This window comes from Heterodontus francisci, chromosome 4 (assembly GCF_036365525.1).
Source record: "Heterodontus francisci isolate sHetFra1 chromosome 4, sHetFra1.hap1, whole genome shotgun sequence".
In the NCBI taxonomy this organism is placed as follows: Eukaryota; Metazoa; Chordata; class Chondrichthyes; order Heterodontiformes; family Heterodontidae; genus Heterodontus; species Heterodontus francisci.
Genome location: NC_090374.1, coordinates 37,484,226 through 37,498,803, shown reverse-complemented (window position 1 = coordinate 37,498,803; position 14,578 = coordinate 37,484,226). Strand labels below are relative to the sequence as shown.

Below are 14,578 nucleotides of genomic sequence, written 5' to 3'. Positions count from 1 at the left end.
GGGAGCAGCCGCTCCCGGCTTCGCCCCTTCAGCGTGAGAAGCCGCCCCCGGCCCCGCCCCCGAGTCCCATCCGCTCCAGCCCCCATCCCTTGAGCGACAGCAGCCGCTCCCGGCCCCGCCCCCGAGTCCCAGCCTCTCCCGGCCCCGCCCTCCGTCCGAGAGCAGCCGCTCCCGGCCCCGCCCCCGCCCCCTGAGCGAGAGCAGACGCTCCGGCTCCGGCCCCGCCCCCTGAGCGAGAGCAGACGCTCCGGACCCGCCCCCTGTGCTCGAGCAGCCGCTCCCGGCTTCGCCCCTTCAGCGTGAGAAGCCGCTCCCGGCCCCGCCCCCTGTGCGAGAGCAGCCCGCTTCCTGGCTCCGCCCCCTGAGCGAGATCTGCCACTTCCCGCGCTGGGGTCACTAGTGTAGGGGGTTTAAAGGTAAGCGCGCCAAAAAAATAAGGGAAAGAAACTGAGCGAATTCAGCCAGAACAAGAAAGTGAGTAAACTTACAGAGACCTTTGCAGATCTAGAGAGAGTGAACGTGAACAAGCCCAGAGAAAGAAACTGAGTAAGTTCACAAGGCAAAAACCCTTATAGAATCTGTGTAAAGCTAGAGAGAGTGAAGAAACCCGGAGAGAAAGGGAAGGCCTCATGATGCTTGGTGCTGATGCTGCAGAGAAGGGAACAGCCAGTGAAATCCATATGGAGAACGATCTTAGTTTGCACACACGTTCCAGGTAATTATTTATGATAAATATATTAACCGACAGGTAATGCTTGTAACTCCAGTCAATTACAGGATAATATAACTATAATATGCTATAGGTCTCTGACTGTTAGGACGGTAAGCTACAAGTAATGTAACTTCAGTGATAGTAAAACCATCCTGGGTTAGGGGTATGCTGCTCATCCATTTTTGGACTTCTGGGGCAGAGACCTGAGGTAGAGTTTCCTGTTGGTTTGTAATCAAGGTTAAAGTAACACCCATTTGTGCCACCTCATGGCATAAACAAGCGGAAACCAATGCAAACTGTCAGGGTTTGAATACCAGGAGTAGGCGCAGGAGTAGACCATTTGGCCCTTCGAACCTGCTCCACCATTCAATTGGATCATGGCAGATCTGCCTCAATTCCACTTTCCCGCCCATTCCCCATATCCCCTGATTCCCTGAGAGATCAAAAATCTGTTTCTCAGCCTTAAGTATACACAATGATGGAGTATCCACAGCCCTCTGGGGGAGAGAATTCCAAAGATTGCTTTGAGTGAAGAAATTTCTCCTCATTTCAGTCCGAAATGATTGACCCCTTATCCTGAGACTGTGCCCCTGTGTTCTACATTTCCCAGGCAGGGGAAACAACTTCTGTGTCTGTCCTGTCAAGCCCCCTCAGAATCTTGTATGTTTCAGTAAGATCACCTCTCGTTCATCTAAACTCCAGAGAGTATAGGCCCAATTTACACAGCCTGTCATCGCAGGACAAGCCTGTCATCCCAGGAACCAATCTAGTGAACTTTTGCTGCACTGCCTCCAAGGCAAGGAAAGTGCCGATCACACACCATATATTCCTTTGTATAAGCATGAGAGATTTAAAGTTTGAAACCATCTAACTATCCTTCGTGCACATTAGATAGAGCATGTTTAACAACATGCAATCGTGGAAGCTTTTCAATTTTGAATGCGGCTCATACTGATGCCATAATTAATATATTCCTCGAAACAAAAAATACAGTGCAGGTCTCAGTGATAGATTTTTAGATATCGCAATAAAACTCTGGAAAATGACCTTGCTACCTGCTACCCCTAAATTCAGGCTTTAATTTTAGACCTATTTTGAGCTAGACAGCCAAAAAAGAGCAAGAAAATTCAGGGGTGCTGTATTTGCATGCATAACACACTTGCTCCTGACTATCTCTAGATGTAAATACACAAGAAATCCCACCCCAATGAGTGTCTGGTCATGTTTCCTCTTTGCCATGAGGGAAAATCTCCCTAAAATTCTGTGTAAATGGGATAGTGTTGCTAACAATTGTTATTCACTCTGAAGGAGTTGCGGGGGGGGGTGGGGGTGGGATATCAAAGTATATAAATAAATTAAAAACAGGTTTTGCTGGACCTGTTCAGGAGAATCGACATAGTCATTATGGCACAGAAGGAGGTCATTCGGCCCATCGAGCCCATGCCACCTCTCTGAAGAGCAATCCAGTCATTCCCATTTCCCCATTCCATTACCATAGTCCACAAATGCCTATCCAATTTCCTTTTGAAATGATTGATCATCTCCGCTTCCCACCATCCTCATAGGTAGAGTGTTCCAGGTCATTACCACTCACTGCGTAAAAAGGTTCTTCCTCACACCCTCCTGTATCTCTTTCCCAAAACCTTAAATTTGTGTCCCCTATTCCTTGTCCTTGTACTGTCTTAATGGGAACAGATTTTTTTTTGTCTCCCTTATCTGAACCTGCCATAATCTTGTACATCTCTCTTCAATCTCCCTCAACCACCTTTGCTTGAAGGAAAACAACCCCCGCTTCTCCAACCTAACCTTGTAGCTAAATTCCCTCATCCCTAAATCTCCTATGCACCCTCTCAAGGACCTTTACACCCATCCTGAAGTATGGTGACCAGCACCAGGCACAGTACTCTAGTTGGGGCATAACCAGAGCTTTATAAAGGTTCAGCATAACTTCCCTGCTTTTGTACTCAGTCCCTCTATTTATGAAGCCCAGATCCCATATGCTTTGCCCACGATCCTCTCAATATGACCTGCCACCTTCAATGATTTATGCACATGAACCCCCAGGTCCTTCTGTCCCTGCGCACTCTTCAGCACTGTGCCTCTCCCTATCCCGTCTGCCCAAAAGCATCGCCTCACACTTCTCTGTATTAAATTCCATCTGCCAATTGTCTGCACTTTCTGCTAGCCTGTGTCCTGTTGCAGTCTTTTGGTGTCATCTTCACTGTTTGCCACAAATCCAAGTTTGATATCATTGGCAAATTTTGAAATTTTATTGTATATTCCAATATCCAAGTCATTAATGTATATCAAAAAGGCAGTGGCCCTAGCACTGACCATTGTGGAACATTACTGTTTGCCATCCTCTCATCTGAAAAACAATCATTTGCCACAAGTTGCTGTTTTCTGTCCATAAACCAATTTTTTTCCCAAGCTGACACTGACTCTCATATTCGATGAGTCTCAATTTTCTTAACCAGCCTTTTATGTGGTATGTTTCCAAACACTTTCTTAAAATCCATATAGAGAACATCCATTGCTTTCCCTTCATCAACCTTCTCTGCTACTTCATCAAAAAATTCAATCAGATTAGTGAAGTACAATCTGTACAAATTCGTGTTTGCTCTTAATTAACTCAAACCTCCAAGTGCCTGTTAATATTTTCCCTGATTATTGTTTCTAAAGCCTTGCCCACCACTGATGTTAAATTGACTGTCCTGTAGTTACTAGGAATGTCCTTGTGCCCTTTCTTGAATAAGAGTGCCACATTTGCCACTGTCCAATCCTTTGACACCTCCCCGTATCTATGGAAGATTATGGCAAGCCCTTCCGCTATCTCCACTTCCACTTCCTTTAGCAACCTGGGATGAAAGCTATCCGGACCAGGCGACTTATCCATGCTAAGCATAGACAGTCTTTCCAGTACATCCTGCCTATCAATTGTTTGCCCCATCCATTACCTCTACCATCTCTGCTTCTCTTTATATTTTGTCAGCATCCTCTTCCTTAGTAAACACTGATACAAAGTACTCATTAAGTATTCTAGCCTTGTCCTGTGCCTCTTTGTCCCTAACAGGCCCCCCCCCTTGCTACCTGCTTACTCTTTACATGCTGGTCAAAGGTTTTTGGGTTCCCTATTATGTTAACTGCCATTCTATTCTCATATTTTCTGTTTGCCAGTCTTATTTTCCTCTTCACTTCCCCTCTCAACTTATTGTATTTGGCCTGCTTCTCGCTTGAAGAATTCACCTGACAGGCATCGTACACTCTCTGAAAGAAGAAGATGGGTTAATTAAATTAATTAGTTGAAAAGCTTCGGTGGTTAATGTATTGGCTAAAGCCCTTCAGGGGAAAACCTGCAGTCCAATCCTGTCCTTAATCTTTCCAGATGCTGATAAATAAGCTCCGTATTTACTACATTTTTTTATTTTTATTTCTGATTCCTTCTCGACTTGGATCTGTTCTTCTGGCTGTGTAGAAACTAAGATTCATCACAGTGTTCTCATCTAGCATATTCTCTGGATCGCAATGCCTATCGTGCTCGCTACCACAATATTTCCTTCCTCTTATAATCCATTTGTGTTCTTTTCCTTCCCTCCCTTGTCTCTTCTACTAAGTACGAATTTTGTAAACTATTGAAGATTCATTGAAATTTAAATCAATCTGCTTATTATGTACAATACCAGTTGACCTCACACAGGTCATGAATAAAGTCATGTGTGTAATCTAATGAAACCACAGCATCTGCTGACAGCTGAAGTGAAAAGTCCCGACCTGATATTTCAGCTTGTATGTCGGGTTTTTTTCTCTCTGAAGATGTGCTGTGAATTTCCAGCATTTTTTGTTTTCATTTCAGATTTCAAGTAGTTGCAGTTATTTCTTGTGTTTTATCTCTGAATTAAAGGCCTGCTCAGGTCTGCAAATGAAATCCGACCTGAGCCTGACCCGGCCCGAGTCCTTTTCATTTTTTTCCCACACCCGACCCGACCACCGGAATAAAGTTGATTATATTAAAGAGGTTGTGCTCTACCTTGGATGGAATCGCTCACTGCAGACTAGTGTGGAGTGTTTCCTGCTTTGACATCCTGGCTGTCACTGTGTCCGACCCAACCTGAGCCCGAACGCTGGGCCCGGAAGAGCGAACCGACCTGATCCGAACCTGACACATGTCGCCGGGTCCCGTCTGGTTCAGGTCAGGTAGCTATGCTCTACTCTTAAATGAGTAACTAATGGTTGTATTTTTACAGCTACAACAGAGAATGCAGAACTTTAGAGACTGATTTCACAATTGCGTGCCACTGCTCACCTGTGCAGAAGGCATTCCATGTGAGGCTCCCTGTGATTTATGCACATTTGTCAATTTGGCTCTTGTGTTGAGAAATCCAAAATCAAATTAGAACAGTGGTGCAAACAGTGCCCATTTGATGAGATTATGTTTAATTTTACTACAGGGGTGATGCAGTACCATGCAAAAAACGAGAGGACTATCTTGAGTGGTCGGAATATTTTATGGCAGTTGCTTTTTTATCAGCGCAGAGGAGCAAGGATCCAAACTCCCAGGTAATAGACGATGGGAATGAGGAGTTACTGCTCACAGTTGAGGTGCTCAACTCGTACACGATGTGGAATTCATTTGCTGCTCATTTAATTGTACTTGGGCAAGCTGTGAGCAATGACAATTTTTGAAAATGATTTTTCCTGTTAGGTTGTCATCTGGCCTCATCTCCAACCCACCCATCTTTCTGTCTGTGCTTTGTTACCATTATTATGCTCAGTGCTCCTCTGGACTTGCTGTACACACCAAATGTGCTGTTCTCTATGCTGTTCCATCTTTTTGCATCCCTATTATGATTTGGGCTTACTCCTAAAACTTCTACTTTATGGCCAAGGCAGAGAGGTGAGAGGCAGTTTCCGTAAGCAGGCTGAGTCTCCAAAAAAGCAAAACTGCACCCTTATTCGAGCCTTGAATGGGATAGTATGTCACAGGACTAAATGTTACCATTTCCCTCTACCTCACTACCTCTTTCCTCCTTTAAGACACTCCTTAAAAGCTCCCTCTTTGACCAAACATTTGGCCATCTGCCCTGATAGTGCCTTCTGTGACTTGGTGTCAAATGCTGCTTTATAATGTTCCTGTGAAGCGCCTTGGGATATTTTACATTAAAGGCGCTATATAAGTGCATGTTGGTCATGTGGGAAGTCCATCACATTTAAGATAATTGTCAAAAGAACTGGGGATGGGGTGAAGGGTGGGCGGGAATGAGAACAAAGAAAATTACAGCACAGGAACAGGCCCTCCAAGCCTACGCCGATCCAGATCCTCTATCTAAACCTGTCGCCTATTTTCTAAGGGTCTGTATCTCTTTACTTCCTGCCCATTCATGTATCTGTCTAGATACATCTTAAAAGACGCTATCGTGCCCGCGTCTACCACCTCCGCTGACAACACGTTCCAATCACCCACAACCCTCTGCGTAAAGAACTTTCCACGCATATCCCCCCCCTAAACTTTTCCCCTTTCACTTTGAACTCATGTCCCCTTGTAATTGAATCCCCCACTCTGGGGAAAAAGCTTCTTGCTATCCACCCTGTCTATACCTCTCATGATTTTGTACACCTCAATCAGGTCCCCCCTCAACCTCCGTCTTTCTAATGAAAATAATCCTAATCTACTCAACTTCATAGCTAGCGCCCTCCATACCAGGCAACATCCTGGTGAACCTTCTCTGCACCCTCTCCAAAGCATCCACATCCTTTTGGTAATGTGGCAACCAGAACTGCACGCAGTATTCCAAATGTGGCCGAACCAAAGTCCTATACAACTGTAACATGACCTGCCAACTCTTGTACTCAATACCCCGTCCGATGAAGGAAAGCATGCCGTATGCCTTCTTGACCACTCTATTGACCTGCGTTGCCACCTTCAGGGAACACCCAAATCTCTCTGTACATCAATTTTCCCCAGGACTTTTCCATTTACTGTATAGTTCACTCTTGAATTGGATCTTCCAAAATGCATCACCTCGCATTTGCCCTGATTGAACTCCATCTGCCATTTCTCTGCCCAACCCTCCAGTCTATCTATATTCTGCTGTATTCTCTGACAGTCCCCTTCACTATCTGCTACTCCACCAATCTTAGTGTCGTCTGCAAACTTGCTAATCAGACCACCTATACTTTCCTCCAAATCATTTATGTATATCACAAACAACAGTGGTCCCAGCACGGATCCCTGTGGAACACCACTGGTTACACGTCTCCATTTTGAGAAACTCCCTTCCACTGCTACTCTCTGTCTGCTGTTGCCCAGCCAGTTCTATATCCATCTAGCTAGTACACCTTGGACCCCATGCGCCTTCACTTTCTCCATCAGCCTACCATGGGGAACCTTATCAAACGCCTTACTGAAGTCCATGTATATGACATCTATAGCCCTTCCCTCATCAATCAACTTTGTCATTTCCTCAAAGAATTCTATTAAGTTGGTAAGACATGACCTTCCCTGCACAAAACCATGTTGCCTATCACTGATAAGCCCATTTTCTTCCAAATGGGAATAGATCCTATCCCTCAGTATCTTCTCCAGCAGCTTCCCTACCACTGACATCAGGCTCACCGGTCTATAATTACCTGGATTATCCCTGCTACCCTTCTTAAACAAGGGGACAACATTAGCAATTCTCCAGTCCTCCGGGACCTCACCCGTGTTTAAGGATGTTGCAAAGATATCTGTTAAGGCCCCAGCTATTTCCTCTCTCGCTTCCCTCAGTAACCTGGGATAGATCCCATCCGGACCTGGGGACTTGTCCACCTTAATGCCTTTTAGAATACCCAACACTTCCTCACTCCTTATGCCGACTTGACCTTGAGTAATCAAACATCTGTCCCTAACCTCAACATCCGTCATGTCCCTCTCCTCGGTGAATACCGATGCAAAGTACTCGTTTAGAATCTCACCCATTTTCTCTGACTCCACGCATAACTTTCCTCCTTTGTCCTTGAGTGGGCCAATCCTTTCTCTAGTTACTCTCTTGCTCCTTATATATGAATAAAAGGCTTTGGGATTTTCCTTAACCCTGTTTGCTAAAGATATTTCATGACCCCTTTTAGCCCTCTTAATTCCTCGTTTCAGATTGGGCCTACAATCCCGATATTCTTTCAAAGCTTCGTCTTTTACACTTTTTACACAGCATTCTTTTACACAGTGACTTGCTATGATCTGGAATTCACTGCCTGAAAGGGTGGTGGAAGCAGATTCAGTGGCAAGTTTCAAAAGGGAATTGAATAAATATTTGAAACGGAAAATCTTGCAATATTGTGGGGAAAGAGTGGGGGAGTGAAACTAACTGGCTAGCTCTTTAAAAGAGCCAGCACACAGATGATGGGCTGAATGTCCTACTGTGTTCTGTGATTCTCTTGTCTGTTCTTAAAGGGAATAAATACCAACCTGTGAGCTCATTTTATTCAGGATAGAACTAAGTCAGATTTCTTTACAAGAAAAGTAATTACCCAGAAGCAGCAAACAGGAAGATACCAATGTTACTTGGAAAAATAGGATTCATCCAGAAGAGGTTGAATGTTCTTTTCTAACACATATTTATTAAACTTCAAATGTGACAAGGCTTTTAGATAGACCTTCAACAATGCAAAGCTGTCTGAGCTGTGCAATAGCTGTGTATTATGACTAAATCCAAGAGTCCCTTCCAGAAGTTGAACTATAGACGAAAGTCTACAGTCCATATTCCAGACCAAAGGGCCTTTGGGTAAAGAAGTGTCAATCAGTCAAACTCAGAATTGGTATGAGATGTTTGCGTTTGATGCTAATGCGCTTGGGAGTCAAAGGGTACCTGCGGTAGGCAGCAAGATGGAGTTAAGTTCACAAACACATCAGCCATGATCTTATAGAATGGTGGAGCAGGCTAGAGGGGCCAGATGGCCTACTCCTGCTCTTGGCTCATATATTCGTATGTACATTGCCTGCATGTGAGGAGTGTTATATATTTCAGATTGTTGTTGTACAGTGTTCTAATGTGCACTTCAGACTTCCAGAATAGGTTATTGTTACATTTTAATTATATAGTGCAGAAGTGTCCAAACAGTTGCCTGTGCGGTCTGGCTACTAGGCCCCCAGAGGCCTTTTGACTCACTTTTGTACTGACTTTTATTCCCAGTTTTAATTCTGTGCTGCAGGCTTTGGCTGTTTGAATTTGGCGAATTGGAAAGCTCTATGTTCAGTGCTTCCTCGTTGAATCTGCCAATGAAGGAGTAGAGCTGTGAACAGGCCACTTCAGACCCATCATTAAATAGAAGGAAACATTCAAAGTCCCATCAAATTCAGACAGTTTATAATTTAACTGGAAGGAAAATGAGGCCTTTATATTTCTTAAGTTCGTTGCTCCTGCAGTTCTTTAATTTTTCCATAGTACCCAAGTAGCCAAAAATAAGTTTGAACATCCCCGATATATTGAATTAGTATTTAAGTTCAAGTCTCAAGATTCAGTTGCAAAAGACTGGCATTTTCAGTCTTCACACCTGTTTTTTTTTACAAAAAAAATGAACAAAAATGTAATATAATCCACAGTAGAATATTCTGTGGAGTAACAACAGAACCAGGGGCAAGATGAGGTGACTTTTTTCTTACGCGGCGAGTTGTGACTGATGGAATGCACTGCCTTAATTTGGAGCTCACGTCTTCCATTAGTAGTGCAATTATGGCTACTGCTTTATCGTGTCTGCAAAATTATGAAATGATGGCACCAGTCAGAGCTATTTTATTAGGGAAATAAAATGTGTCTTCTTGCTATGCAAAGAAGATTGTTTTACTGAATACTCTATTTACTATGGCACTATAAAGATGCATCATTGTGTAACTGGGCTGGGTTATAAAACCTGTGGTGGGATTATAGTGCATGTGAAATGTGAGGTCATGTATTGACAAAACTCTGTTCTACTGTGAATGATGATGATCAATATTTGATCCGACTATAGGTTGGCGCTTGCATCGTAAACCCTGAAAACAAGATAGTTGGCATAGGGTACAATGGGATGCCAAATGGATGCAGCGATGATCTTTTACCATGGGCAAGATCGGCCCCAAATAAACTGGACACAAAATACATTTATGGTAAGAATTGTAAAAACCAAAGAGATTAGATTTTAGATTTAGAGATACAGCACTGAAACAGGCCCTTCGGCCCACAAAGTTTGTGCCGACCATCAACCACCCATTTATACTAATCCTACATGAATCCCATATTCCTACCGCATCCCCACCTGTCCCTATATTTCCCTACCACCGACCTATACTAGAGGCAATTTATAATGGCCAATTTACCTATCAACCTGCAAGTCTTTGGCATGTGGGAGGAAACCGGAGCACCCGGAGGAAACCCACGCAGACACAGGGAGAACTTGCAAACTCCACACAGGCAGTACCCAGAATTGAACCCGGGTCGCTGGAGCTGTGAAGCTGCGGTGCTAACCACTGCGCCGCCTATTTCTTCAAAGTATCTCACCATTGAATAAGTCAAAATAATGACGAGTCAAAGAAAGCTTGGCTTGTACTGGTGAAGAATTGGGGCTGGCACAATACTGGTGGGGTTTGACTAATCTCCATCTGATTCCATTGGCCTGAAGCCAAATAGTATTTTAGGGTCCAGGGTCCGTAGTGGAAAAGGGCATATTGCATGCTTTATGTGTAGGGTTCAGGATTCAATTTGAAATAGGTTAAATAAAAGTACTGTATGTATAAGGTCCACAGTGGGGCAGGTAATGCTACAGTACATCATGTGTAAAGTCCCTGTGGGACAAACCATGTCACAGCACTCGATGTGCAAGGTTCCTGTATGATGGGCCATGTTAGAATCTTACAGCACAGAAGTGGATCGTTCAGCCTGCCGTGCCTGTACTGGCAGTGAGAAAGAGCAGTTGTGATTAGTCCCACATGCCCGCTTTTCTAAATCATAGAGCTGGATTTTCAGCCCCCACCGGGGCTAGGGTCGGAGTCCCGCCAACCGGCGTGCCACTTTACTGGCTCCATCTCTCTTCTGGGCCATTTTTGAGGAGGCGGAATAGGGGGTGGCAGGGCTATCTGCTCGCACGTGGCCAGGAACTGATCAGACTCCATAAGGGCCCAGTTGAGGCCAATTAAAGGAGGCCGACTGGAATTTTCCAGTCAGGTCTGGGGGGACAGTTTAGGTGCCTGGAGGTGGACACCTGGCGGCTGGTCAGTGGGCCAGCGCTCCAGGCAGGCCTTCAGGCTTTCCCTCCCTGCCTAGGTGCAGGAGCAGCCACAGGCTACTCTGTAGAGCGACTCCATGGTGGACTGGCTGCAGAATCCAGTTTTAATTTAAGATTTAAAATGGTTGGAGAGAGGGTGTCTCCCTTACTTTCCATCCATTACAGCCTGCTGCTCCTCTCAAACTGGAAGGCCTCTGATTAGCCATCCATCTTCGAGAGCCCGCCCACCTGTCGTCTTTAATTGGACGGAGAACCTGTCTCCATGCCAATTAAGGGGCGTCCCCGTCAAAATCTTGATGAGTGATTGTTTCCCCCTAAGGCAAGTTCGGGAACCAGAAACATTCCCGAGCTCTGTTTGTCGCTTCCGGGGGGAAAATTCAGCCCTTAGAATATAACAATAAAAAGCAATGATCCTAATACTGACCCCTTGGGGATCCCACTGCATGCTTCTCTGCAATCAGAAAAAAAACATCTGTTCACCACTACTCTCTGCCTCCTATCCCTTAGTCCATGGGTGTCTAACCTTTTCACATAAGATGCCATGTTACAATTTTTCACCTACATAGGGGGCTGGTGAGCAAATTTCAGAAAGATAAAGGTACTAAAAATTTATCTTCCTATTAATCAAAACAACAACAAATGTGCATTTTTGTGAACAAGCTTTAAATGAGACGACTAATTTATTCACTTTCTCTTCACTATGTTGAACACTGATTTAGTGAGATAGCTGGCATTGTTTTTGCCTTCACAGTGTCTGCCGGCACACTTGATGTAGTGATGTGGAGTATTCTGAAGAGATGTGCATCTGTCAGGAGTGATCTTGATATCTTTCCATCTTCCCACCCTCTCTGTGTCTCACTGCTCCCACTCTCTCTCTGCGTCTCCCCCGTCCCCACCAGTACAGTACCCCAGTGTTATACAGTGACAGACCTGTACCCCAGTGTTGTACTGTGACACCTGTCTCCACCAGTACTGTACCCCAGTGTTGTACAGTAACAGACCTATATCCAGCAATACTGTATCTGTTATACAGTGACAGATCTGTCCCCACTGGTACTGTACCCTAGTGTTACACAGTGATAGACCTGTCCCCCAGTGCTATATCCCAGTGTGTTGTATTATTTCTTTAAGAATGATGTCCCTTTAAGAACTTAGTATGCTAATGAGTCTTGTGACTAGAAGCCATAGGCACTCTGCACTGCAGCACCCTTGGCAAAGGTTCTGTATATAGTTTGCTCTGTATTGTATATATTCGTCACAAATAGAAAAGTCATAATAAGTACAGTGCTGAAGGCGCACACAGAGCTCAACAAAGTGAAATATAAAGCAGAAAGCACAGCAGATAAACTGCTGGAGGCACATACAGAGTATCCTTATAGTAATAGGATTACTGAAACATCTTTGCATATCCATAGTGTCCGAAAAAAGGCAAAAGAACAGCAGATGAATGAATGTCAAATTTCCCAGCATGAACTTTAAGGCCATTGATGTCCCATCCGAGTTCAAACTTTTTAAACAAAGCGTGCAATTATGCTTCATAGACCAAGCGGTTGTAGAACCAGAGAAGCTGGCTGTGAAAATACTGATAGTTGGTAATGAGGGGTTACAGAGTTAATACCTCTGGCTTATCTGAAGAGGACTAGAAAGGTCCGCAAAGATATGGAAAGTGCTAGAAGATCAGCTTTAGGTAAGAGTGAATTTTAGAATTCATTGCCTGGAATTGATGTCCTGCAGGCAACAGCCACAGGAATCAATAGATCAATTCATCAGTAGATGCTGTAATAAGAGCAATGAATGCGACTTTTCAGAAACTGAGCTGTCGGAGCGAATAATAGAGCTGGTGATTGTCTCAACACCTATTGAAGAGTTTCAGAAATACCTCTTGTGGGGGGGGGAAAGAAAGGTCACAGCATTGATGCGCTGCTAGATGATGGCAGGAAATGCAAAGCCATTGTAGCTAGACAGCAGCATCTGCAAGTACTTGGTGCAGCCGACAGTATTGGTACAGTAACCTGGTCACAAAAAGCAAGCAAGCTGTGCAGTAAGTGCGGTTTGTCCCACTCACTGCAAAGCTGTCCTACATTTCAAGATCTGTGCAAGGTGTGCTGTGCAAAAGGACACTGGGCCCACCTGTGCAAGAAATCTGGCTCCAAAGACACAGCCAGAGGTCACCATAGGACACAAACAAATAGGAAACAGGCGCAGCAGCATGGTAACAGCAGCAAGGAGAGTGCCAGAGACCTGCGTAAACGCAAGCCGATACACGAAGTCCACTGCGAAATAGACCCGAGACAAGACTCAGAGTGGAGTGATTCTCAGCCAGAAGACAAGCAGGCATTTCATATTGTGAATCTGACACGTTGTGTTGATGAAGTCAAACAACTAGAAGCTTTTGCTACTATTAATATCGTGTGCCCAAAGAAAGTTGGCAAAGACACATTCGACTGGGTGGCGCAGTGGTTAGCACCGCAGCCTCACAGCTCCAGCGACCTGGGTTCGGTTCTGGGTACTGCCTGTGTGGAGTTTGCAAGTTCTCTTTGTGACCGTGTGGGTTTCCTCCGGCTGCTCCGGTGTCCTCCCACATGCCAAAGACTTGTGGGTTGGTAGGTAAATTGGCTATTGTAAATTGCTCGTAGTGTAGGTAGGTGGTATGAGAATTGAGGGAAGGTGGGGATGTGAGAGGGAAGTGGGATTAATGCAGGATCAGTATAAATGGTTGATGGTTGGCACGGACCCGTTGGGCCGAAGGGCCTGTTTTGGTGCTGCATCTCTCTATGACTCTAAGATTGACACAGCAGCTAGTGCAAATATCCTACCAGTCTGAATTCTGAAGGATATTTACTAGGATTGTTGGAAACCAGTGGTACAACCGACAACTGCAAAGTTAATTGCATACAATGGGTCATCCATCCCTTGCAGTGGCATATTAACAATGCAGTGCAGCTATGGCAAGTCAGCAAGGAAACCACAAATATTTTACCTGGTAGGCACGAGCGGGCCAGCATGTATAGACCTCAACATTGTGACTCTACACGGGATCACTGAGGTAGCCACCCATTACAGCAGAAGAGACCAAGGGTGTCCGCATTGAGTCAGTGCAGGACTTGCAGCCGGACAGGTTAGACAACATAGGAGATTTCAAAGGCTGTACTGCACTTCAGAGAGGATACAATTCTGTCAATCGACCCTCCCAGAAACTGCAGCATGCTAATACAAGAGAAGCCTAAGTGCGAGCTAGATGACATGGAATGCAATGTTTATTGGCCAGGGATTAACGGTGACGTTGAAAAGTTAGTGAGGATGTGCAAGGCATTCCAGTGCCACCAGCCACAACAGCGTAAAGAACCTCTACGCCCCCACAGGATTCCGTCAGTCCCTTGGTCCAAAATCGTCACTAATCTATTTACCGTGAATGGAGACCACTTCATCTTCATCACTGATTATTTCTCTAAATATCCAATTATCCGACAGGTAAAAGACACTTAAAGCGTGGCTGTCGCAGACACATTGAGCTCCATGTTTAGTCTGTTCAGTGCACCTGAATAAATCATTTCGGACAATGGGCCACAATATACAGGCAGACCTTTCAGGGATATGTGTGGCAAATGGGGCATAAACCATGTGATGTCC

The 14,578-nt window shown here is 44.8% G+C and overlaps 1 protein-coding gene across 1 annotated transcript in view; it reads left to right on the top strand.

Annotated features, from left to right (window-relative positions):
- The first annotated feature begins 316 nt into the window (after positions 1-316).
- dctd (dCMP deaminase) overlaps positions 317-14,578 on the top strand; it is a 74,852-nt gene continuing 60,590 nt past the window's right edge. Inside the window, exons 1-3 of the mRNA XM_068029349.1 lie at positions 317-715; positions 5,161-5,269; positions 9,698-9,833. Coding sequence (XP_067885450.1) covers positions 630-715; positions 5,161-5,269; positions 9,698-9,833 — 331 coding nt within the window. The 5' untranslated portion in view covers positions 317-629. The remainder of the gene's footprint in view (positions 716-5,160; positions 5,270-9,697; positions 9,834-14,578) is intronic.